At 48.5% G+C, this 24,865-nt stretch overlaps 2 protein-coding genes across 4 annotated transcripts; one reads left to right on the top strand and one right to left on the bottom strand.

Moving 5' to 3' along the window:
- The first annotated feature begins 232 nt into the window (after positions 1-232).
- Positions 233-12,580, top strand: stox2a (storkhead box 2a). 2 transcript variants are annotated; one of them, XR_015066148.1, is made up of 6 exons: positions 3,909-4,052; positions 5,189-5,341; positions 5,412-7,914; positions 8,167-10,476; positions 10,849-11,008; positions 11,948-12,580. XR_015066148.1 is itself a non-coding variant. In XM_085913242.1 (4 exons), exons 1-4 carry the CDS (start codon positions 432-434, stop codon positions 8,372-8,374), a joined length of 3,198 nt encoding a protein of 1,065 aa, XP_085769368.1. In that variant the 5' UTR covers positions 233-431; the 3' UTR covers positions 8,375-10,806. The 2 variants fall into 2 exon arrangements, 1 of the variants encoding a protein (XP_085769368.1); XM_085913242.1 differs by lacking the exons at positions 3,909-4,052; positions 10,849-11,008; positions 11,948-12,580 and adding an exon at positions 233-765 and having other exon boundaries at positions 8,167-10,806.
- On the bottom strand, positions 9,371-23,577 carry tll1 (tolloid-like 1). 2 transcript variants are annotated; one of them, XM_085913248.1, is made up of 21 exons: positions 23,403-23,577; positions 19,003-19,104; positions 18,840-18,920; positions 18,514-18,666; positions 18,280-18,397; positions 16,934-17,112; positions 16,600-16,705; positions 16,384-16,508; positions 15,937-16,052; positions 15,592-15,694; positions 15,399-15,515; positions 15,181-15,326; positions 14,721-14,916; positions 14,534-14,659; positions 14,088-14,248; positions 13,843-14,023; positions 13,606-13,731; positions 13,124-13,251; positions 11,953-12,166; positions 11,162-11,412; positions 9,371-11,030 (listed from the first exon to the last, which is right to left on the bottom strand). In XM_085913248.1, the coding sequence occupies exons 1-21, from the start codon at positions 23,575-23,577 to the stop codon at positions 10,896-10,898; spliced, it is 3,039 nt and encodes a 1,012-aa protein (XP_085769374.1). In that variant the 3' UTR covers positions 9,371-10,895. The 2 variants fall into 2 exon arrangements, with proteins under 2 accessions (XP_085769374.1, XP_085769375.1); XM_085913249.1 differs by having other exon boundaries at positions 15,181-15,515.
- Positions 23,578-24,865: the final 1,288 nt, after the last annotated feature.

Raw genomic sequence — 24,865 nt, 5'->3', positions numbered from 1 at the left:
TTGTCTTTGAAATATGGTAGTGAAAAGTTAAACAACGAGGCCTTTACGTAAAGGCGGACTTTCCTAAACTCATCTCTAAGAATACAAACATATGTTAATTCAACACCGTGTTCAAACCCGTTTAGATTTGTGATCAATAACTCAAAGTCCGACTAATTAAGATGGTTTTAACCTTCGATATTCCAATCTTATCTCGGTTTTTGTCCCTTTTTCGGATAGCAATCGAGAAATCTCCGAGTATACCTTGAACGCAACACTCTCTCTCACCATACTTGCCCGCCGCCCCAAACTTGACCCCAAAAGCACCAACGGCGTCACACGCTTCTTCTCATGTTGGTCGAAATATTTGTAATTTTATTTATCCTTATTGTCTTTAGTTTTGACAAAATGAAGCTGTTTCGGAGCCGGCTTCGCGACTGTGAACTTTGGTGATGGAAGAGAAGGTGCTCGGGATCGCCCCGCACTCGCTGGCCGTGGTGTTGTCGAGGTTGAGCGGCCACGGTGAGGACCAGACTTCGGTCACGCCACCGGTGCCAGCAGCAGTGGCGGCCGGGTACCAAGTGTTCGCGGACTTCAAGGCCACCAACATGCAACATTTCTGGAACCAGGGGCTCACTCGGGCCCTGGCTGAGGTCTTCTTCTTGGGCTGGCTGGACGAGCACGTACTGCTGATCCGCGGCCGCGAAGATCACCTGCAAGTGCTGCGGAACGGATGGACAAGAAGGACCCTGAAGGCTCCGCCGGGTTTCCACATCACCTCCTTAGGTGGGTCCGGTCCTCCATTTAAATACACCACTATGGAACAAATAACTATGTGTCATCATTCAGAGTTTTGCATTTGAGCAACATTTATGAACACGAGTTAGCGGTTGTTCCTATCTTATTTTGTTTAGTTTCTGGGGGGGAAACTGCTTTACATTATTATTGTAAACTTCAGCTAAATATAATGAATGAATAATTCCACTTTTCCAGAGTCAAAAAGGAGCTATCCTCAAAAAATGTCTGGACACAGCAACAAATGAAAAATATGCAATGAGAACAAACAAAAAAAAGTTCACCATTGTTCAGCAAAATGACAATTTTTATCAAGTGTAAAAAAAAAAAAAAGGATTTAGATGATGCTGGCAAAAGTGATGTCTTGTGTGACATCATCCGGGGCTCTTGATGTTGCTTGCTTCTGGACACAACATACAAAAGGTGAGCGTTTTGTCGGCACACTGAAGCAAAACATCGATAAGCCCAGGAATGTTTGTCTTGTAGCTAATAGCTCACTTGTCGTACAAACTACACGGCCAGTATACGCTGTGACTGAGAAAAAAAACAAAAAGCTCCCAAAGTACACATCATTAATTGTGTTCAATTGTTTCGGAGTGGGTGAGTACCAGGGAGGTATCTTTTTTTTTTGGGTCATTGTGTTCAATGACATGGAATGTATCAATATATTGATGGTGTTTGATTGATTATAAGTTTTGCAAAGTTGGTTCTCTTATCGATTACGTCACAAGTCATGTTTGGAATATCGTCCTTGCTCATTTCCATTTGAAAAGCGAGCTGGATCGTAGGAAAAGTATCGTCTCGCTATAGTGATGTGGCCCCCATCTTTAAAGCAGTGGACAAAGGTTGTGTGTTTTTAGCAGTGAGCGTTAAATCCCATTAGTTGGGGGGGGGGGGGGTCTTGGTATCCGTTGGAAACACAATTGGGGCAGCAGGAAGGAAAAACTTTTTTTTTTTTTCATATCCTGAAAATGCTGTCTGAAAGGAAAGGGAGCGTCCCCCGCCACAGAATGACGGGAAACGTCAGGAATTTGTTTTGGACTCGTTTTCCCATCTATAGATGAAGTTTACATGAGGCGTCTTAAAAGTTCCACTAGAGGGCAGAAAGACTCAGGCTTGGAAAGAAGTTTAAACAAAGTGACCCAACTTGAGTTTGATTTTGAAGTTTGACAAATAGTGAACAATTCATGTTTAGAAAAAGCCTCCAGCTGCTTTATGAAGTTTCCTGTCAAACTAAACACAAAAACAAAGTCCTTGCTAGCTTAATGCTAATGCTAAGTAGCTTCTATGTTGTGGTTCATGAACCCTTCAAATCAATGGTTCTGTAACAACATGACCATTTCAAATCATCAGTGTACCTCATCTACGTGCTTTTTGAAAATAACACACAAAAAACAAAAACTTTTTTTTTTGGTATAAAAACAGCAGACACATAAACCAAGAGAACAAAGCGTAAACATCAAAACCATAGTCTTTTTTTTTTCTTTTCTTTTTTTTCACCGAACTGACCGGATTTGAACCCAGAACCATCACGGCAAGATTGCCGACCACTTGTTCACCGGGCTGCGTTTGCTTACCTATGAACTGAATACCAATGAAGCCAAATCAATAAAAAGTCACATGACGTATGACATCTTCCCCATCTTCTATTGTGAGCAACTGCCACTTTAAGGTGGGGGGGGGGCTTATGTGTGTGTGTGTGTGTGTGTGGGGGGGCTCTGGTGGTACTGGCGAGGTAACAGCTATGAGCTCATCGGCTTGCGTCGTCATGGCAACAAAGGCTGTTGCAGCACTACTGAGGAATAAAATGGCTGGCGTGCTAGTTCACCCCCCTTTCCCTTTTCCTCCTCATCTTTTTCTCTTCTTTAGTATCAGTGAACTGGAGCAGATTGGTTGTGACACCACAAGATGCCCCCCCCCCCCCCCTGCACATGTCATTTTGTGTGCACCCCCTCTTTTAACCAAAAAGTCACCAAGGTGCAGTCAGCTGACTTCATCCGAGCTGTGATTTTTATTTTATTATATGTGCCCCCCCCCCCACACACACACACCTCGCTCTCTCATCCACACACACACACACACACACACACACACACACACACACACACACACACACACACACACACACACCCTTCCTGGAGGTGCTGGGAGCAGCTGCAGCATTAGCGGCGGGAAGAGGAGCCGAGCCGTTGACTGAAGTTTGCCCCCCCCCACCACCACCACCACCTCCACCCGCCCTCCCCGACTCTCTCACACACAAGCGCGCCCCCCCCCCCCCCCCTCCACCCACCCACCCCTGCGTTAATGAATGGATGCTACGGCTAACGGATCGCCGCTGCCGCCGCTGCCGCCGCTGCCGCCATGGAGGCTGGATGTCTATTCTTGACTTGATTTCTTTCTTCTTCCTATGCTCTCCTGTTTTGGCTTGTTTTTGTTGTCTCCCTCCCCGCCCTTCACTCGTGTTTGTCAAGGGTGGAGAGAAAAAAACAGAAGGACGACGGGGGTGTCTGTGCGTGCGTGCGTGCGTGCGTGCGTGCCTGCGTGTGTGTGGCGGCGCTCGACGGGGATAAAGATGGAGGTGAACGTGGCGTCCCCGCCGCTCGGCGTACTACCGTTGGGCTGAATGCAGGAGCTTTGATTTGGATGCAGCTTTTTTGTGGACGCTTTTCCGGACGACGCTGAGCTATTGTCAGGCCTCCATGGGAAAGGAACAATCCTGAAAACGACACCCCCCCACCCTCCCCTGCCCCCTCCGCCCCCTCCACCCTTTCTCTTTTTATTATATTTACCCCATATCACCTCTTTCCTACCTTCCCTCAACACTCCCCCCCCCCCTTTCCCCACTCCCCCGCATCGGAGCGTAATGTGCCCCCCCGCGCACGCAAATGGTGGCCGGGTGATGCCTCCCGGGAGGGAGCCCGCCACGAGCCGCCGCCGTTGCCTCCACCGCCGCCACCGCGTCGCTGTTCGTCAATGAGACGCACGCCGCTTCTTCCTGCCATGTCCAGTGGGCCATCGCTCTAGCGGGACGCTCGCTACCCCATGAGGGGGAGGCGCTGAGCCCCTGAGGTTGGTCCACCTCCCCCCTGCCCCCCCCCCTCCCCTTCACCACCCCCACCCCCCCCTAAAAAAAAACAAGGGGGTCACGATGAAGAAGAACCGCAACGTGCGGCGGGCCTGGGCCGGCTCGGAGAAAGACATCCGTGTGCAGAAGCAGCACCTTCCTCCACCTCCTCCTCCCCATTTCTCGCCATCCCCGTCGAGTTTTCGGGCATCAGGTGAGTGCGTCACCTCAAAACCCCCCCGAAAAGGATCCACCATAAACAAGAAACAATATAAGAACAGCACATTTGGACTTAGCTTGAAATAGTGGGCTTTAAAAAAAAAAAAAAAAAGGGGAGTAATGAAATGAGAAAGACATTAGAAAACCCGCCAATTTGATTTAATTTTTCCCGCTTTATCGATTAATCGACATCGATAAAGTGTTAGGAGACCTTGTTTAATGTCAAATTTGCCAAGTATCAGAATTTCAGCCTCTAGTCTATGAAGGAAGAACGAAAAAGAATCTTTGTAGTTTTTTTTTTTTTTAACAAAACATGAGCAAACGTATTACTTTGGAAACAATCAATCAAAGTTCTGGGACATTTTCTGATATGTCCCAAAACCAATGACTAAAAAAAGAATCACTTTGCGTATTTTCTGCATTGTCAATTTGAATGACTTTCCTGTTTCTGGAAAGTAGTCACGGACATTTCAAAAATATGCCATCCATCGAAAAAAATCAATCACAGATTGAATCCGTTCTTGAAATTGTTATCAACATGCGTAGCTGTTTCACTTCTGGCTGTTTTTTTTTTTTGCCACTTTGGAACCACTAATAAGATTCATTCATTGTCATGGTTGAAAAAGTTAGATATGGTTTTCAACCTTTAATTCATGACGTAATCTATTGTGAAATGGTGTAACTTGACTAGTTGTTTTACGATTGGCCTTGGCGCTATGAAAGAAGAAGAAGAAAGATGGTCTTGACTAAAAAAAATCAACTCCAATGTGTGCACGCACGCCAGCTACACGAAGCCATGACGTCATAGCGTGGCTCCACTGACCGTCTGTCGTGGGAAGGAGCTTACGGTTACGGCGCCGACCGTGACGACTGACGTCACGGCGAAGCCTGCTCACTTCCACAAAGGCCACAGCACGTGGCGAGCGAGCGAGTACTCGTCGTCGACGGTTGCCGCAGCAGCTAGCACACAAACAGGAAGACCAGGGAGGGAGGGAGGGAGGGAGAAACGGAGAGAGGACGAGGTGGAGCTGGAGCCGTTTGACCATTACGTCATAGCTTCTCTCTCTCTCTCACTCACCCAGCCATGCTTTTCCTTTCTTTTCTTTTCTCTCCTCTCTGGCTCACCGGCAGGTGACGTGTCGCCCATCAGCATGTCGCCCATCAGCCAGTCACAGTTCATCCCGCTGGGCGAGATCCTGTGCCTGGCCATCTCGGCTATGAACGCCGCCCACAAGCCCGTCAGCCAGGAGGCTCTGGTGGAGCACCTCACCGCCAGCTTCCCAGGTAAGCCACCGACCGGCCGGCCGACCGACCTGCCGGGCTGAACCCCGATCCGTTTCTCTTTCCATCCAAGGCGTGCCGACACCCAGCTTGGAGGTTCTGCGCCACACCCTGAACATGCTGGTGCGAGAAAGAAAGATCTACCCGACTCCAGAGGGCTACTTCATCGTCACACCCCAAACCTACTTCATCACGCCGTCCCTCATCCGAAGCAACAACAAGTGGTACCACCTGGACGACCGGCTGCAGGAGCGACAAGCCACGCCGCCGCCGCCTCCGCAACCTCAGCAGTGTACTTCGCCCAAGTCGGGGAACGTCACGCCGTCGGCGCCCGCCTGTCCGTCGGAGAGGCCGTCCCGGAAGAATCACGGCGACTCGTACAATTCCCGCCGCGACGAGCCGCCGCCGCCGAGGCTTCAGAGTAAGACGCCGAAAGAGCAGCAGCAGAGCAAGACCCCCAAGGACCACGGCCAAGCTCCGGCGAGCAAGGAGCAGCGAGGAGAACCGCCGTCCTACCCCTACCCACCCCCCCTCACCTCCCCCCCTGTCCAGCAAGATCCGGCAGACAAGAGCAAAAGCGTCACGTCCTTCCCGTACAAAACGGACACCCTGACCAAAAAGAAAGAGGCCGGCGGAAGCGGCGAGAAACAATCCAAGCGCTTCGGTCTGCGCCTCTTCCGCCTGAGCTTCAAGAAGGACAAGATGAGGCAGCTGGCCACTTTCTCGGCGCAGTTCCCGCCCGAGGAGTGGCCCTTGCGCGACGAGGACGTCCCCGCCGCGCCCATCCCCCGCGAGATCGAGATGGAGATCATCCGGCGTATCAACCCCGACCTGACGGTGGAGAACGTGGCCCGCCACACGGCCGTGATGAAGCGGCTGGAGGAGGAGCGCACGCAGAAACACAAGGCGGGCTCCTCGGCGCAGCACAGCTCCCGCAGCCGACGGGGCCGAGGCCACCGGCGGGTCCCGCACGGTAAGTCTCGCTCGCACAGCAAGCCGCGGACTTCCCGAGGGGAGCCTTCCGAGGGTTCCAACTGGGATCTTCTTTTCATGGAAAGGGATTACCGCTTCTTTAGCCACTCGCTGGTCCGCTCCCCTCGGGAGGCCATGTACACCCTGGAGCGGCGGCGTAGCGGCGGCGGCGGGGCCGCCACGTACCTCGTCCACAGCAACCCCAACATCACAGAGTCCGTCACGCCCGAGTGGGACGTGTCCGGGGAGCTGGCCAAGAGGAGGACGGAGATGCCCTTCCCCGAGCCCTCCCGGGGCACCTGCCAGTCCAGGGTGCAGAGGAGTCACAGTCACAATCAGGAGCGCAAGTCGCGCCACGACCGCTCGGACCAGGCCAAGGAGCGCTCGCGCTCCATGGACAATTCCCTTAAAGGCCCGTCGCTCGGCCCGCCCGAAGACTTTGAGGCCGGAGCGGACGAGCGGGGCGGCGGCGGCGGCGCCGCCCACTACTACACGGACGACGGCACCCTGCGCGCCTCGCAGAAGTCGGCCCACTACTCAAGGATCATGTTCTCTGCTGCTAAGTTCCACTCGGATTTCAATGTGCCTGATTTGGGGAAAGGGAGCGCGGACGAGTTGAGGCTCCGCAGTAGCGCCGAGAGGAACAAGAGCAGAGACAGCCTGCCGTCCTACAACGAGCTCATGGGACTTTCTCCCAAGCCCTCGGCGGACGAATACTTCCAGTGCAATACGTCAAACGAAACAATCCTAACTGCCCCCTCGCCTCAGGCCAAATCGGAATATGACACGTTAACCTCATCGGGAGGACGCCGAAAGGGCTCTCCGGCGGACCGCCAAACGCCTCGCCTCACTTCTCCGCACAAGATGGAGTACAAGGAGGACTCGTCGGCGGCCAAGGGTCAAAACGGCGGCGGCGGCTCGCTGCGACTGACGCCGAGCCAGACGCCGGAGCCGGCGCAGAGCGCCCGCCTGACGCCGCACCAACACAACGTGGACCCCGGCGGCGGCGGCGCCATCAAGAGGAAGGAGATCTTCAGCAAGGACACCTTGTTCAAACCCCCCCCACACAATGCCTTGTCCGCGGGCTACGCGGACAGCAGCTACACCAAGTCTGGCACATTGCGGAAAGCCTCGCACGCCAAATCAACAGAGGCCCTCGACAATCCTGAGCCCCAGCAGCCTTCCAATTCCGCCGCTTCCTCGGCCTCGCCCGCCATGTTGCAGGCCTGCCTGGAGCCAACCGTCCCGCCCGCCTCCTTCGACTACTACAACGTCTCGGACGACGAGGATGACGAGGAGGCGGAGGAGGACTCGCACAAAGAGTTGGCCAAGGCGGAGGACGCCAAGGACCGTCGGGAAGCCGGCGGTAACGGCGGCGGCGGTGCCGTCGTGGGCGGCGGCGGTGGCGCCGGGGAGGGAACCATCAAGTGGCTCCTGCAACGGGAGAAGGAGCACGATCTGCAGCGCAAACTGGAGAGCAACCTAACCTTGCTCAGCCCCAAGGAGACGGAGAACGGCAGCGGTCAGAAGTCGGCCCACTCGGCGCGCTTGGACAGCATGGACAGTAGCAGCGTCACCGTGGACAGCGGATTCAACTCGCCCAGGTACGCTCGCTCGCTTGGCCGCTTCATTCGCCAATTTATTCATTCGATCGACCATCAAATTTATTGTTGCATATTTTAATCATCGAGTTGAAAGAGCGTTGTTTAATAGCTAGCTAACCAAACAAATGTGGAAATGTGCTAGCTCGCTAGCTAGCTAGCTAGCTGGCAAGGCAAGCCAGCTTTTTTGATATACTGTGGCTCATTTCATACATAAGATGTTTTGAAAACATCTGGTCTCCCTTTCTGGCGCAGGACGCGCGAGAGCCTGGCGTCCAACACGTCCAGCATCGTGGAGAGCAATAGGCGGCAGAACCCGGCGCTGAGCCCCGGGCACCACGTGGGCCCGGGCGGCGCGGGACTGCCCTTCAGCTTCCGCGCCATCCCCGAGCCGCCCGCTCCGTCGCAGCCCGACAAACTGCAGAAGCCCGCCAACTGCCTGGCCTCCATCACCAGCGTGTAGAAGCCAGGGGACGACTTTCTTTTTTTTTTTTCTGGTATCTCACACATTCACACACCTTGGGACTCTGGAGAATCTTACTGGGACTGTTACAAACAAACAAACAAACAAACAAACAAACAAACAAACAAACAAAAAACAGGCATGGCTTCTAGAGACTGTTCCCACAGCTTCAACAAGAACTTGACTGCAAAAAATCATAAGGAAAGGCCAGAAGACTTGACAGAAGACTTTTTGCTGACTTATCTGGAGATTTACCGGTATGGGAAAGTAGTAGAGTATAGGAATCAAGTAACATTTGGAAGCTTTTTCTATCACCTCATGTCCAATTTAGTGTTCTTCTTCCCGAACAAAGGCTCAACGGATCAGCACAATGTGGAGACCACCACAAGAAGAAGAAGAAGAGAAGGAGGGATAAGGAAAGATAATACCGACATAAATCAGCTGCGGTTTGTGTGGCGCGATGCAAATGATGTAATGTATACTCCATACTTTTGATATCCTAATTATTATAACGGTGGTATTAAAGATGCTATGTGACCAAAAAAAGCAGGTTTGGACAAAATAGCCTCCATCCTTACACTTGACATTTTGTTCATTAGCTGAACAATTGTTTTCAAGTACCCCGGGTCCTCTCGCCAAAGGTCAGCTGGGATGGCTTCCAGTTACTCCACATCTTGGGTAGAAAATGAATTCGCCTGACGTCGTTTGAACACGCTGCAGATTCTCCCCAAAACATCTAAAAAAAAAAAAAAATCAAAATTGCACAGATCTACGTATTGTTGTGACCGGTGAGTGTTTCGGCCATATATTTTTTCAAATTAGTCTTTTATTCATCAAGTTTTATTGTCGTTTAGATCATCTATTATGTTTGAATGGGCGGGAAAAACACTGCAGTACCGCGAATGGACATTAGGTGGAGGTAAAGTAAAGCGACAAAGTCAGTTCGCTTTTAGAAACAGTTAATATTGGAATACCTGTACATAATAATACAGTATTTTATTAATCATAGACATTTCTGGAAAAGACCACAGCAAAATTGACATTTTTTTCTGATATCTTATTCCTGTAATTTCATATTGTGTAATTCTACACACCCATGTCCAAATGTCAGGTCTTTGTGATTTACAAAATGAGAACGCGATAAATCATTTCAGAAATCTTTCCACCTGTACCTCTGTACATTCAAACTTCTTCAATGGGAGTCAATACAATTCTTTTTTTAAAAGTTTACCATCTAAAGTGCCTCTAATTAAACCCATTAGCAGTTTTTTTTTTGTGGGGAAAAAGTTTCAATGTTGGTCTCATCTTTTTAAATCACAACAACCTGGCATTTAAAAAGGCTTGTCGATTTTTTTTAAATATCCACTTTATAGTTGTGACAATAATACAGCAATTTAACATATTTAATGACGATATTTTCATGACTTTTGTGCTCTTTCTCGGCTTTTTGACCGTGACTAACCGGATGCCTCGAGACGACCATTTTGTCTCGACGTGGCTCACTCGGCCCAAAAAAAAAAAAAGGTAAGTCATGCATTTGTCGATCTTTTCAACCTTTGTGTACTTTAATAATGTGGAGGACTGGTCGGCGTCACAGACACAGACTTAATAATAATATTAATGATAAAACACATGAGTTGGGGATGTTCTCGAGCTTGGCACGTAAGGGCGAATTGTCGTTGTTGGACATACATCAAATCATCTCGAACACACCGATGCAGGAAAACAAAATGACAAGGCAATAATGTAGTTCCACACGACTAGTGCTGTCCGTCGTGTCCGTCCTTGTAGCACCAATGGGAACGTTTTCCTTGCCCGTCGTGAATATTCCCTTTCTGATATCCACCGAAAAAAAAACCCCAGAGGGTTTATTTTGTCCTTTTTTTTGTATACCTCAAAAATGTGAATAATGCTACATTTCATTGCATTTCGTCTGTGAGTTAACACGGTTAAGCACAAATACATACGGTAATTGAGAAACTATTATATTTGGTTATGTCATTTATTATTTTTAGACCGTTTGCATGGGAGCCACAAGATTCAGCAGATGCAAAAACTGTTGGCACCCATTTTACTGCGCTTTACCACCACCTTCTGGACTGGTAAGGAACTGCATTGCCAGTCAGGCAGCTCCAGGTTATTTCAGATTGTTTTGGCCTTGTTGGAGGTTTGATATCTTTTTTTCCACGTTATCTTCTCTCTGTGCGCGCACACACACACACGCACACACGCACACAGTCAACACAACACACGTGAAGCCATTTTGGGAGCGGTTAATAGGAAAAAAAAAATGACAAAAAAATTCAATAGTCTGTACAGTCCAAGAATGGAGGATGCGTAAAGGTCCCATTTTTGCAGGTTCTTTAGTTCATCCGCAATTTGTCATTCTCGCATCCAACGAGCAGCTTAGACGTCCGCGACAAACGTTTGGAATTCACGGCGTAATTCCACGCCTGCTGTTCTTTTTGGGGGAGGTAACAATGTCGGCGTCCATGGGACGAGAAGGTTTTCGGAGGGGGGGTCATTTCCTGGCGTGAAGGCTTTCCTGGAACTTGGTGCTGGAGTAGCGGATGTGGAAGCCCTTCTTGCTGATGGTGTCATCGCTATGGAAACGGATCAGCAAGGCGTCGCTTGGTGAGTAGATTCCTTCCCTGGGCTGAGGGGAGGGAAAATATTGTCCACTTTCAATAATAACAATAAATCGGATTGAAAAAGTTCGGGCATTTTTACATTTTTAAATATAACAATATTATGAATTCCTTTTCTGACATTTTTGCACTTTCTTACCCCCGAGCCGCAGAATCGTCCGAGCCTGTGCGAGTCTGCGTCGTAGCCGTTGTAGAGTTCGATGAAGTCGTAGCCGCAGTCGGCCTCCTCTTCCACCTCGAAGGTGACGAAGCTGAGCTCGATGCCGTAGCCCTGCTCGGCCGTCAGCAGCCACTCGCAATCGCTGTGGCCCGGGTAGTTGTTGTCGCCGAACTGGGCGTGCGAGTACAAGTTCTTCTGCCGGGCGTCCGCCTTCAGACGCCCGCCGCACTCTGCGCGCAAGACAACAATGCGATCGATAGATAGATAGATAGATAGATAGATAGATAGATAGATAGATAGATAGATAGATAGATAGATAGATAGATAGATAGATAGATAGATAGATAGATAGATAGATAGATAGATAGATAGATAGATAGATAGATACCACGGGGAGGCCTTTATTTGTACACGTTTTTTTTAAATATAAATTTGATTGAATTACTATTTGCATAAAACAACAATGCAAAGCTTCCAGCTGAGGTTGTTAATGTGCTCTATATAAATAAAGTTTGTGAAATGTACTGCATTGAACAGCTTAAAGAACCGATTTTGAGACTTTTTAGGCGGACGTTTAAACAATTAAAATTGCTTTTAAGCGCAAAAAAAAATGACTGCCGGTGGGTGTGCTTTTTGTTTTGGCCACTAGAGGTAGACATTGATCCAGCCAAAGTTTGACTTGCGCAGGTTTGTTTACTGGAGTAATTTCCAATGTCAAATGGCTTTGTTGTTTGTATAGATATATTTTTTTCACTCTTGGTTTAGTGTACCGGTGGCGTGAGTGGCCTGGAAGCCCTTCCGTTGCACGGAGGCGTCGGAGATGAATCGGAGGTACATTCGGTTGGCGGTGGACACCAGTGGCTCGGGAACCTTATTGCCGCACAAGCGCCCCAAGATGGCCGCCGCCTCGCCATCACCGTCGAAGGCCTCCAGGTGATCGTAGGCGCACTCTTGGTGCTGCTCAATCTCGAACTCGCTGAACGTCTATACGGTAAGGGAGGAACAAAGATTGAAAATATTCTGCAGCATTTAAATTTAGGAAAAGTGTGTGTGTGTGTATTTAGTGACAAGGTTGAGCACGTTTTATTCCGGGGCATAATGTCTACCACGTGTTTGTTCAACATTTTCACTTACATAAGCGATTTTAGGAGATTACGGAATTAAATGTTAATGACCCCGCGTCGACGGCGGAGGGCAAAGCAGGTTACAACTGGCTCTGATGTGTGTGTGTGTGCTGTTAAGAGCTCATATCCTTTCAATTTGGAGTCGTCTACTATTTACATACTGGATTCCAACTCAAATGATGGATGTGCAAATGCATGGAACAGAGGCTACTTAATGAAAGCAGGGGTGACGCTCCAAACCAGTAGAGGGCAGCGTGTTACAAGACGTGGCTTTACTACAAGTAATCGGTGACAAGGAAACACCGGAAGTTAGCAGCACGTGTGTATTCCAGTCTTAAAATAGCCTATTAAAAATTTACTTTCAGCTATTTTTAAATACTTTAACTTTAAAATATTTTACTAATGTTATTATTATTCTCAGGAAAATTTTTATTATTTTATTATTATTTATTTATCTTACCACAAAAACACATGACACATTTAGCCATGTATGAATGTGCACACACAACTGTGTGTGTGTGTGTGTGTGTGGGGGAAACAGATGGGTAAAGTAACCTGAGGCCTTTTTCAATTGCATGAACGCACTCCGCACGTTTTAGCCCACTTCCAGAAAAGTGCATTTTTGATTTAACTCTGAGTGGCTGGCGCATGGAAAACCTTAGGAAAAGCAACTGTTTGGAAACCTAAGACGGACGACTCAAATGCTCTTTGTAAACAAATGAACCTTGTCGTTGATGACAAAAATAGGCCACGGCACTTCATCGGTTGCTCTTTGTAAACCTAATAGCCTAGATGATGAAAAAACGGCTCTACTTACGATCCTGACACGGTGTCCCGGAGTGGCCGTGATGTCCCAGGTGCACTCCTTGCGGCTGGGGTACTTATCGGGCCAGTTGGGGCTGCTCAGGCTGCCGCTGGCGCTGTGGATCTTGTGCTCGCACTCGGCTGCACACAAACACACACAAACACAAACGCGAGCGGCGAGAGGAAGTTGAAATCAAGGCTGCACAGGAAGAGGTCAAAGGAAATGGAAAGGGAACAGGAAGCAGCGAGCGGGAGGGAGGCATTTAAAAAAAAAAGCACGCTGACAAGTTGAGTGTGAAATGGACACGGCGAACAATGCCGAGTGTAATTACACGCACACTCCTCGCGATAATGCACGGCTGAGGCCGAGCGATATGACGCAAGCGCAAACTTCGGCTTTATATCCACACATCGATGATGAGATTAAAATAATCATCAATATATCGAGGATATCTCATCCAAATGGCATTAGCCAAAGGTGGTGCTTTGACGCACCTTCCTTGCAGTCGTGTTTGTTCTCGTGCAGCACGAAGCCGTGGCGACACTGGCACACGTACGAGCCCACCGTGTTGACGCACTCGTGCTGGCAGCCGCCGTTGTCCTTGCTGCACTCGTCCTTGTCTGACACAGAAAAGGCGCGCGGATTAAAAACAAGCTAGCAAACACGGCAACCACGTTATATTTTCTTTTGTGTTGTGTAACGCGCAGGAATCCACATCGAGGTGTGTTTACCTGAGAAGAACTGCGCCTTGAAGCCTTTCTTGGACACGGTGTTGTCCGACTTGAACTCGATCCTCATGTTGTTATACTGCGACGTGATGACTTCGGGGACTTCGGTGCCGCAGTATTTCCCGTGCAGCTTGGAGTCGGGCGACAGGCCGCTGCGCACCTCCACGTAGTCGTACTTGCACACCTGATGGAGACACGCTGACCTCCAGCAGGTGGCGCCGCAACGAAAGGTCGGCGCTCGCTCTCACCTCGTTGCCCTCCAGCTCAAAGGCCTCAAACTGCATGGAGATGCGATACTGCGTAGGGGCCACCACGTGCCACACGCAGTTCTTGTTGGGCGGGTACTCCTTGGGCCAGCCCGGGGTGCTGATGGTGCCGTTCAGCTTGGACAGAAGACCGCCGCACGCCGCTGTTTGGAAGGAAGGATGTCATCATTCCTATTTTGAAACGGTTCCTTCAATGGCAATCGAGACGTTGCTCAGGCAACCCTGCTCGCTAAGGGTGAGTAGTTGACAATTTTTTTTTTTCTTCTTTCAAGAATCACATTTTCTTGTTGGTGGTAACCTTTCGTCTCCACTTCGATGAAGTTACTGGTTTTTACACTCGGACTACAGTTAATAATGGAAACTTCCCGATATGTGTCATCAAAGTCGAGGGTGAGTAGAGAATACGGACTTGACGTGGTCAGTGTTACCTTCGCAGCTCTTTTTGTCCGGCGCTAGTTCGTAGCCCGGATCGCAGGCGCACTTGAAACTTCCCAGCGTGTTGACGCATCTCTGCTCACAGCCGCCGTTGTCCGGCTTGGAACACTCGTCCTCTTCTGCCACGTACAATATCAATAATATAACAATCGAAATGTCATTTTGGAATCCAAGCCTCACCCTTGAAGAAGTTAGCGGCGAAGCCCGCCTTGTTGACCGTGCCGTCCGACACAAATTTCATCCAGAGAGTGTGCGCGGTCGTTCGCACGTCCTCGGGTTTGTCGTAGCCGCAGAATCGGCCAATCAGAGGGCTGGTTTCAAGCGGCCCGTCTCGCACCTCCAGGTAGTCGTACGCGCAGCTGTCGTGTCGTTCGATCTAACGTCGTTAAAAAAAAATCGAAGATACAATATCGGGAACAAAGCAAACTGTACATCGACGGAGTCGCGTAACTTGTTTCTTTTTCGTTTTAATTCCAAACCTGCATGATGACTCCTAGCACAGACATTTTGATTAGCATCTTATTAGAGCATGAAATCCAAACCAGACGTTCCCACGCACACTCGTGAGACTTTCCTGGACTTTAAATCCATATGACTCAGCCCCTCCCCTCCCAGAGTTTGACCCCTCCCACGTAATCACCTCGAAGGCCTGAAAGCTAAGGCCCACGTTGAATCCCTCGGACACGGTGATCCTCCACACGCACTCTTTGGAGGGCCGGTAATCGTCGGGGTAGTTGGGCGACTGGATCTGTCCCGAGTCTTTGATGATGTCGCCGCCGCAGATGGCTGCGAGAAGACGTGCATGGCGTATATTGAAGTGTTCCAGAGTAGTTTTCCTTTTTTTTTTTTTTCCCTTACCTTCATAAACAGCAGAGAAACCTTTCCCCACCCAGTTGCTGCTGCTCCGGAATTCGACCCACATTCTGCTGTCGGTGGAGGTCAGGACGTCAGGAAGTTTGTCTCCACAGAACCTGCCTGTAGTTCGCACGTCTCATTTTTTATTTTTTATTTTTTTACAGGATTCACCGTGTGTGTGTTGCGAGCGTCTGACCCAGCAGAGGAGCTTTCCTCCAGTAGCCGTCGCGCACCTCCATGTAATCGTACCAACACAGGCTGCTCTTGTAGAGGTCCATGGTGGTGAAGTTCAGCACGATCTGTTGTCCAAAAAAAAAAAATTTCAATCGTGGTTCGCTAAGTCAAACGTCTTTCATCCATTCCAAAATATCATTTTCATGTTTGGAAAAATCACATGATGCAAAAAGGCTCTTAACCAGCAGAGACTGATAGCATCCTGGCGAACCCACATGGCGGCCATGTTGGCAGGGGCAACTTTGCCTTTAAAGGCAATGCGTAGACATTGGAAAGAAGTCGCAAATATTTGTGTGTGTGTGTATACCTTTTCTCCAGGCGTAACAGATATTCTCCACACGCAATGAGTGTAGGAAGGGTATCCATTGGGGTAACCGGGAGATGAAAAGTTGCCTGTGGAATCTTGCAGGGTCTCTCCGCACGCTTTAAGACACACAAGTTTGTTTGTATTCATACAATACATGCTCAGACAGAGAAAAAAAAAAAGATATCTCGAGAACAGCTGGATGGAAAAAGTCAGGATATTGCTAAATGTGCTGGAGATTGGGTGTACCTAACGGTTTATGTCACACGGCTCGTCACATGAGATCGTAAACCTCGCTGATAAATTTGACCCCAAATTGACGTCAACGAGGTAGTAGGGGACCGCGGGAATGTGCGCAGGAAGTGTGACGGAAGCGCTTACACTGATGATGAGCTCATCTTACACACACACACACACACAAAGCAGTGTCAGAGTAAATATAATGAGTACCTGGACATCTATAGAGCTTCCTTGCCTGTGCAATGTCTCCTTTACTGAGTCGAGTCCGCTGGCCAATGGCAGGCCGGACGCCGTTTTCGTCCCTGGACGGAAGGATGGTGTCAAGGAACATCCCCCTTTAACACACACACAGAAATGTCAGGAACACCTCCGCTATGGAATCAAATCCAAATTTTGTTTTATGCTGAGATTTGACCAATTGTTTACCTGGAGAAGGTGTTTCTGGCGTAATGCATGATGCTGTCAAAGTCGTACGGCTCGCCCAGAGAGTTGACCTCGCCTGGCTCCATTTTTAGGAAGTTGTACTCCTGACCTGGGTGAAGCGGACCCGCACACACCCGCACACACACACGCACGCACGCAGTCAAAAAAAGTTTTATTATAAAATGAGCGTTTAACTGTCTACATGTGTTGCGCCACTGTTGGTGTTCAAATGTTCGTCGCTTCTCAAAACTGCGAGTAATGACGCTAAAAATGAGCATAAGAGCGACGGGTAAAGGCCTCAGTCAAATAAATGCATTGTGGGTAGCGCGGTCCTCACCTGGTTGGATGTTGTCGCGTATGATGGTGACGTGGTCGTCGCGGTCGGGCCGAGTGTGCTCGTGCCAGAATCCGATGACGTGGCCCAACTCGTGCACCACGATGCCAAACTTGTCGCAGTTCTTGCCAATGGAAATGGCCTGGGGCCCGTTGCCGCGGCGACCCACGTAGGAGCAACACCTGAGCACAGTTTTTGGTCAAGTGGTTAATTTTTTGAGAGGTGTGTGTCAGATTTGACTCGGTCAACAAAGAAAAGGCATTTTTTTTTTAAAATCTTTTCATGTTTATGTATTTGGGTCACTCGTCAAATTTCAGATTAAATGATTGACATTTCGGCTATTATTATTTTTTTTTTGTCACATGTGAAAACGGGTTAAATTTAACGACTTAGTTGGAACGTGTTACACATTCTGACGCACACGCACACACAATCACACACAGTCAGGATTTCCTGCCTGGTATTGCATCCAGCAAAGGAAAAGCAGCAGGATTTATTTATTTACATCCAACACTTGGATCGTGCGCAGTTTCATAACTCACTTCTGCTTTGCCGAGGTATCCGAGCTAGGCTAGGGGGTTCTGCGACTTTTGTTTCTTTAATTCATTCATCTGTTCAATGGCGTGATTTCTGCCCCCCCACCCCCTCCCCCCCTCACTCGCATTTGTTTTTTTTGTCCATCTGTCTGTCTCCCCCCACGTGTATCTGTCCATCCGATTAAAAAGGATCTAATCTCCGACACGGCCGCCATCATCATCGTCGTGGTCTTTAACTGGCCCGGATGTGTGCAAGGATTAGCCATTTTTAAAAAAATCCTTTTAAGGAAAAAAAAAAAAAAACGCTCCAATATTTTTCAAATGAATGAATGGCATTTGAGGCCTCCTTTCATGCTTGGTGACAAATGAAAGCTGCAAAGACTTTTAAGATGCCACTGCTCCGCCAAACAATGCCTTTCTCAGCAGCGTGGACACACACACACACACCACACGAGGAAACCCGCCGAGCGTACAAACACTTAAAAGTCCGCAGTGTGATTGGCGGGATGTGGAAACAGGAGCGGGACAGGAAGGAAAGCGGAGCCATTGTTGAGTGAGCGTATCGTCTCACGCTGTGACAAGGTCACTCCTGTACACACACACACACACATGTCCGCACATATACACACACACACACACACACGCTAGTGCTGGGAAGTAAATTAAAAAAAAAAAAACTATAAAGACTTTATGACTGTAAGTAGTTTTTCAGGTATTGTTTTTCCACAAGGGTTGTGAACATTTTTCAACGGGCAGTCAATAAATGGTAAACATCAATCGGAACTTCATCAAGTCGGCTACGCAGTAACTCACCCACATGGTCTGTAGGTGAACACGATGTAGCTCTCCTCGTCGCTTTTCTCGATAAAAGACACGCACGTTTGTTTCTCCCAGTGCCGCATGGCCTGCTTGAACATGGCCCGCTGACTACCTGTGAAAGGAACACAGTGGTACAAAATCCAAAGCCACCATTTCCATTGGAAACAATGGAAATCCAATCAATTGGTTTCAGACATCCTGATCCACCGCCAGTTCCAAAAATCTCACCGGTGAAGTTCCCGCCGATGACGTAGGGAATGACCCCGCCGGGCCAGATCCTCTCGGCTCGGGAGGTGGCCGCTCGAGGAAAGCGGCTCTTGTATCCCGCTTTGATGCTTTTGCCGCTTTGACTTTTGTGACTGGAGTTTTTCCGCAGAAAGTCTACAAAACGACATTCACGTCGAGGTTTAGGGTGGCTCACAATCCATGAACTCATCCGGTGTCATTGACGGTTAAAGACGTCAAAGATATTAACTGGGTCTGCAGTGAATGAGTTAAGTGCCGAGTCGGGAGGTTTTTTTTCTTTTCCATCGGGTGCTCGAGCGTCGTCTTACCCAAACCGACAGTTCGTATCCTCTCAAGCAGCAGGTACAAGGAGGCTCTCTTTTTTGCTACTCGGGGTTCTTCCAGACCACCTGACGTAAACACCCACAAAAATCAAGAGTAAGCAATCTTAGCACGGGCGTGGCCACGTTAAGCCCCGCCCACCTCACTCACCCGACGTGTGTCCTCGCAGGGTACGCGTCAGGTCCACGGTCCTGTCGATTTGAAACATCTCGAGGTCTTCCTCGTCTAAGGCGATGTCGCCCCAGAATGCAGCTGCAACGAGCGCACGTCACTTCAATCAGTTAACGTCTTTCTTTTTTTTTTTTTTTTTTTCCCCAGCACAAGAAAACCACGTGAACGAATTTCACCACAGTGTTGCTGTAAATAGCACAAAGTCAAGCGTCCGTACGGAGAAGGTCAAGGTCCACGCCCACTCACGGTAATGCACCAAACTGCAGATGGCCACATTTTTTTTGTTCTATGGTTATCGGCACATTTTGGGATAAGATATGTTAAAATAAGCACAATTCCATTTCGCAGGTTTATCTTCACATTTGCCCCATTCCGTCACATGAGCCCAATTTTCCGCTCTGGCGGTTTACTGTCAAAAATCCCAACTGGATGCTCGACCTGAAGTGACGGTGACGTCGGCCGAGCGTGTGAACTCTTCCGCGGTGACTCACACTTTTTACACACTAAAATATTCAAGACTCAGGGGCGTGCGTCCTCCATCTGCTGTCGCAACGTTTCCACTCCTATAAAATGCAAAGTCCGGTCGGAGCACTTGGGATTTGATTTATTCGATTTCCCGTACAGCCCAAAAATAAACCATCGAGCTGGATTTAATCATCGTTCCGTCTCAGTTCCGGCACCCGAGATGAATCTGTTTTATTTATTTTTTGGGTGTGGAAATGAATTTGTCGGTTGATCTTTTGATTTGGACTCAAGAGTTGAAATATGAGGTTGGCCGAAACGTGTGCACGCGCCGCTCCATGTGCGGCCTTGAAAATATTATTACAGCGCATATTAAAAAGAGATTATCTCTTTGCCCCGTTGGAGGATTTTTGCCCTGAGAGTAATCATTGTACAAGCCTTCTTGTTGATCCGCAGTCAGCGTTTTGGGGCGGATGCGAGACGTCATTTATCGGTTTCGATATTCAGATATCAGCGGTCACGACTTCATTGCGAAATTGCTCACCCCCCCTCCCCATTTTGAAGTCACTTCCTGTTCCCGCTAGGGGCAGCGGAGCCTTTGCCCCAAGTCGCCAACCCAAAATGATTTGTTAGCAGCGAGGAAGGTGACTTTCCCTTCCAAGTAAAAGCACACATTGAATATTGATCACAATCGAGCGGTGGCTTCGCAGGTGAGTGGAGTAAGGCAGAATCGCTGACTCGCGGCTTCTAAATCAAACACCGCTGCGGAAAACAATGAGCAAAAGAAAACAGTGAATGTGTTTGTGCTGAGGCGGGAATCCTGAGGAGGACTTTCGGAAGCTCAGCGGCAGCCTGGGGAAAATCCTGTTTAAAGCCAGCCACGTTTCCTTCCTGACCAGGAGCCACGTCGGCCGTCACCCAGCGACGCGCTGCCCTTCAAACGCAAAACTTTTGTAGAAATTTTGACGAGTTTATATTGGATTGAGATGATTCGAATTTGGGCGCAAAAATATGTGATCATGACGTCTAGAATGCTAACCGCAACAAACACACATTTACGTCTTAAAGAAAAAAAACAATCTATTTATAATATCTCATATTGACATATAATATTTCTTTATATATTGATTGATCCATATATTTATTTATTTATTCAAATTTTGCATTAACTATTCAATGACCGCGTTGGAAGGACAACGGGCAGGCTTTGTAGATGTGTGTGTGTGTGTGTGTGTGTGTGTGTGTGTGTGTGTGTGTGTGTGTGTGTGTGTGAGTGTTACTTTCTGAGAGCCGTGATATTGGAAGGAAGCATGAATGACTTGGGAGCATTCTGTGTTTAAGCATGTGTGTGTATGTGTGTGTGTGTGTGTGTGTGTCTGTGTGTGTGTGTGTGTGTGTGTGTCATCTCCAGCTGAGCAGCAGGATGCAGACAACCAGGAAGAGATAAGCACGGGTGAATGGAGTGAGCGCTGCCTGCCTGCGTGCGTGCATGTGTGTGTGTCCACGTAAGGAAATCACAAAGACCTGCAAGAGTGTGTGTGTGTGTGTGTGTGTGTGTGTGTGTGTGTGTGTGTGTGTGTGTGTGTTGTCTCGCAGCGCGGGCCTCGGAGAAGATAAGCAGACAGGCAAATAGCGCGCTGATGTTTTCCCAGTGAAAACAGGAGGCGGAATAACGAAGCGCTCAGACCATCGATGGCACGGGGTCAGTGCCTGGAATTGGCCTCGTCTTTGCACACTTTGGAATGTTTGCATGCGCCCCATTGGTCGACCCGCTCATTTGTCAGCCAATCGAATGAATGCGGTCGTGGCAAATAAAGAAACAATCTTCCGATCAATTCCGAAGCTCTTAATATAAACAGTCAGCGCACTTATTTTTGTATCTCATCCAAGTGACATTTGAAAAATGCTGACTCAGCACAAAGGCAGGTGATGGAATGCGCAGAATTCCAAGGATCCATTTTCCTGCACGGTCAATCGATATGGCGGATCCTTTTGATCGGGAATGTTGGCAACGTCACCCAGCCCAAACATTCTTTGAAAGGTGCACACGCAAATAGATATCCAGTCAATGTAAACACGTTTGACTCAATCAGGCCTTCATGTACTGGATTCTTTTAATACCAACACGGCTGTGCTTTTTTAACCGACAAGACTCACTCAGTTCCTCCCGCCCGACGTATATAGACTTACTGTCTCCTTGCACGACACACACACACACGACCCAGTCACGGGATTAAGCATCCACACACACACACACACACAGATGAGAGTAAGGTGCACACAGGCAAAAGGTTGTCAGGTTTATGCATTTGGAATGTCAGGAATGTGTGTGCGAGTGTGTGTGCGTGCGTGCACCTCTCCGTCAGCTGGTGGACAGTCAATATTAGCAGAGTTGTGTATTTAGAATCATTTTGTTACGTTATAATTACTCGAGTAGTTTTGGGGGAGACATTTACTTTGTCAGAGTGGTTCAAATGAAAGATGCTTTTTTTACTTTGACTCCATTACAGTGAGCTACTTTTTTGTAGCACATCCCCCCCCCCACAAAAAAAAACTCAAATTCATTGAACGAGGGAATTATTGAATGATGTGACGACAAAGATGGGGAGAGATTTTCCGCCAATGAGATGCATGAAGCCCATCTGGCACCTTCACACAAGCTTTTGGTCAAACTTTTACTAAGTCAGCGAGCAGTGTGTGAAAAATGGGACAGTTCAGGCACGCAAATAAGAAATTTGGGTTGGGTCGGGCCTCTGCGCCACGTTAGCATCTGTGCTAACGTTTATGACGCTATTGTTTCGAAGCTAGCGGTCACTTAGCCTGGCTTCTGAGTTTAGCTGTCCCTTAGGATGCCCTGAGTCACATTTTGGCTGCAGTTAGCGCCCTCTGAGGTGAACCTTTATTAGCCAGCTGTTATCCAGCCCATCACAGCCCCGAATATCTGCATCTCCGAGGGATTTTCTACAATAGTTGAGAGGTAATCTGTTCAAGTACTTTTGTGGAGGCCTGCACCTTATTGATACCAATACAATTGCAAGTACAGTTGAATAAAAATGTACTTCAAATAAAACACTTGAATGCAACTGTGTCGCAGGCTACTTAAAAGTGAAATACAACTGAACTGTGCGAACAAATGCACTGTAATATACACCTGCAGATAAATTGATGAAGTCGCTGTGGTGTACCACTAGAGGGAGCACGCGTGGTTAATAACCAACAAATTTTAGGATTTTAAGATACTTTTTTTTTTCTCTCTGACCTATAAAAGCTTGCACAATACGGATTTTAGCATGTGTTGTAATTTATTGCTGTTCCAGAAAAAAAAGATCCCACCTGTTACTGAACCTAACCCTTAATCCATAAATATTGCTCAATATATTGCAATTTATGTGATTATTATAGTTTTGGCATGAGAATTTGATGTGCTAGGGAAACAAATAGGGCAGATTTTAAATCAGGGCAAAAAAGTTGACTTGCATCTCTGATTGAAAAACTTTGCCGAAATGTGATGGCCAGTACTGACTCGAGATCAATTATGTCTTGTATAATTCTTTCACTATTACTCAAGCACATGATTGAAAATAATATGATCACATTGAAGCCGATTATAATAATACATTCGGATAGATGTAACTTTTGCGCTCCATTTCAACCATGTTGCTCTTATTTATTTATGATTTATGTGCCTTCTTGTTTTTACTTTTTGTACTGTTTACTTGAATGTTTTGTTTGTCCGTGGACCAATATATTATAATATGTAATATGTCTTGTCACCGCGGGATTTTGATCTCTTTGTGTGTCTTGACATGTGAAGAAATGGCAGACTTTGATGCCAAACTATTGATCAGCACGCTGCCTGCCATCTCGCTATCACCCGCCCGCCCGCATAAGAAGAAAGTGAATGCATTGCGACTGACCGGCTTTGCACGGGTCCTTGTAGTCGATGGTGTCGGGCCTGTCATCGTCGTAGTACTCGTAATCGCGGTCGTCGTAGTCCACGCAGAAGCCCACCTTGGCCCACACGCTCAAGCCGGCCAGCAGCAGCGTCAAGCAGCGCATTTTGGCAGCCACCGCCGGCGGGACTCGCTCCATCCGACCCAACAAGCGCCAAGTGGACTAGAGGTGGGACGGAACGGGACGGGTCCCGACGGGAGCGGCTCCTCCAACCGCCTCTGCCCCGACTGCTCGCCCCCGGGCGGTCGTCCCCGGTCACCGGTCCCCCCCCCCCCCCCTCCCCCGGTGAGCGGCGCTTAGGACGCCGCTAAAGTGCTGTTGTGCTCGCTGGCCGCACTCGTCCGTGAGCCCCCCATCGCGCTCCGCCGCCGTGCCGACGCCGAGGGGCCGTCACCACCGAGCTGGAAGTCCCACAAGAAGAAGAAGAAGGTCCGTGAAGGCAGTGCAACCCGGGCTCCCGCTCCAAACATCCGCCCGGACGCACGCACACACGCGCGCGCACCAACAAACTACGGTAATTTAACGACTCAAGTGGGCGACACACTTCTTCAAGAGAAGGTCAATGTAACGTTTGTTACTACGGTACAACTGTCACCACCTTTGCAAGTGAGTCTGACAATCTGTGCGTGAATCTACCTTGCTTCCTCTCTCTCTCTCTCTCTCTCTCTCTCTCTCTCTCTCTCTCTCTCTCTCTCTCTCTCTCTCTCTCTCTCTCTCTCTCTCTCTCTCTCTCTCTCTCTCTCTCTCTTCCTATCCAGCCGAAACATTTCACTCTGGCCGGACGTATTTCAGCACAATTTAAAATAGTTACACTGTTTATGTTACATTTTCTCTTTCTGTCTCTTCTTGTGTTGTACGCACCTTGTCCACCTGGGGGCAGTATAAAACATATTGATATATCGTAATTGAGGCTCAGCTAATCTCTCAGCTTCTCACTACGTCACTAATATTGGCCGTTCTTTGCAGAGGATAAAGAAAATGTTCCAGGGAGTACACTGTTGATATTTTCTGCCGACAGCGGCACAATTGCGTTCAGGTATCTGTTGCATAAAAGGAAGCGCCACCGTCAAGATGCTAATTGTGAAGCTATCAGCCAATACTAGAGTTTCCCATCGGATGGTAGCATTGAGGCAGTTTAGGCTATGTGGTTGTTTTGCTAAAAGAAGCCGAAGCGCACGGAGAACGCCCACGCGAGCACCACATGCGCGCTAAGATTTGAATGCAGATCAACAGTGCGAGGCACAACCGCAAACCACTTTTCCACCGTTTCAAAACGATTTCCAACGACATTATCAACAAGCGCCGTTAATCTCCTGCCACATGCTCGAGCGCGCACACACACACATACACAAAACCAAACACACTGCTTACCTGCATGCTGTCATCATGCCATTCTTCAGAGTCCTGGAGTGGGGGGTCAAGGTGG

This window comes from Syngnathus leptorhynchus, chromosome 5, assembly GCF_054491065.1.
Source record: "Syngnathus leptorhynchus isolate UIUO chromosome 5, UIUO_Slep, whole genome shotgun sequence".
NCBI classification, from domain to species: domain Eukaryota; kingdom Metazoa; phylum Chordata; class Actinopteri; order Syngnathiformes; family Syngnathidae; genus Syngnathus; species Syngnathus leptorhynchus.
The sequence above is the reverse complement of the archived record's forward strand: the minus strand, read 5'-3'. Positions and strand labels throughout refer to the sequence as shown.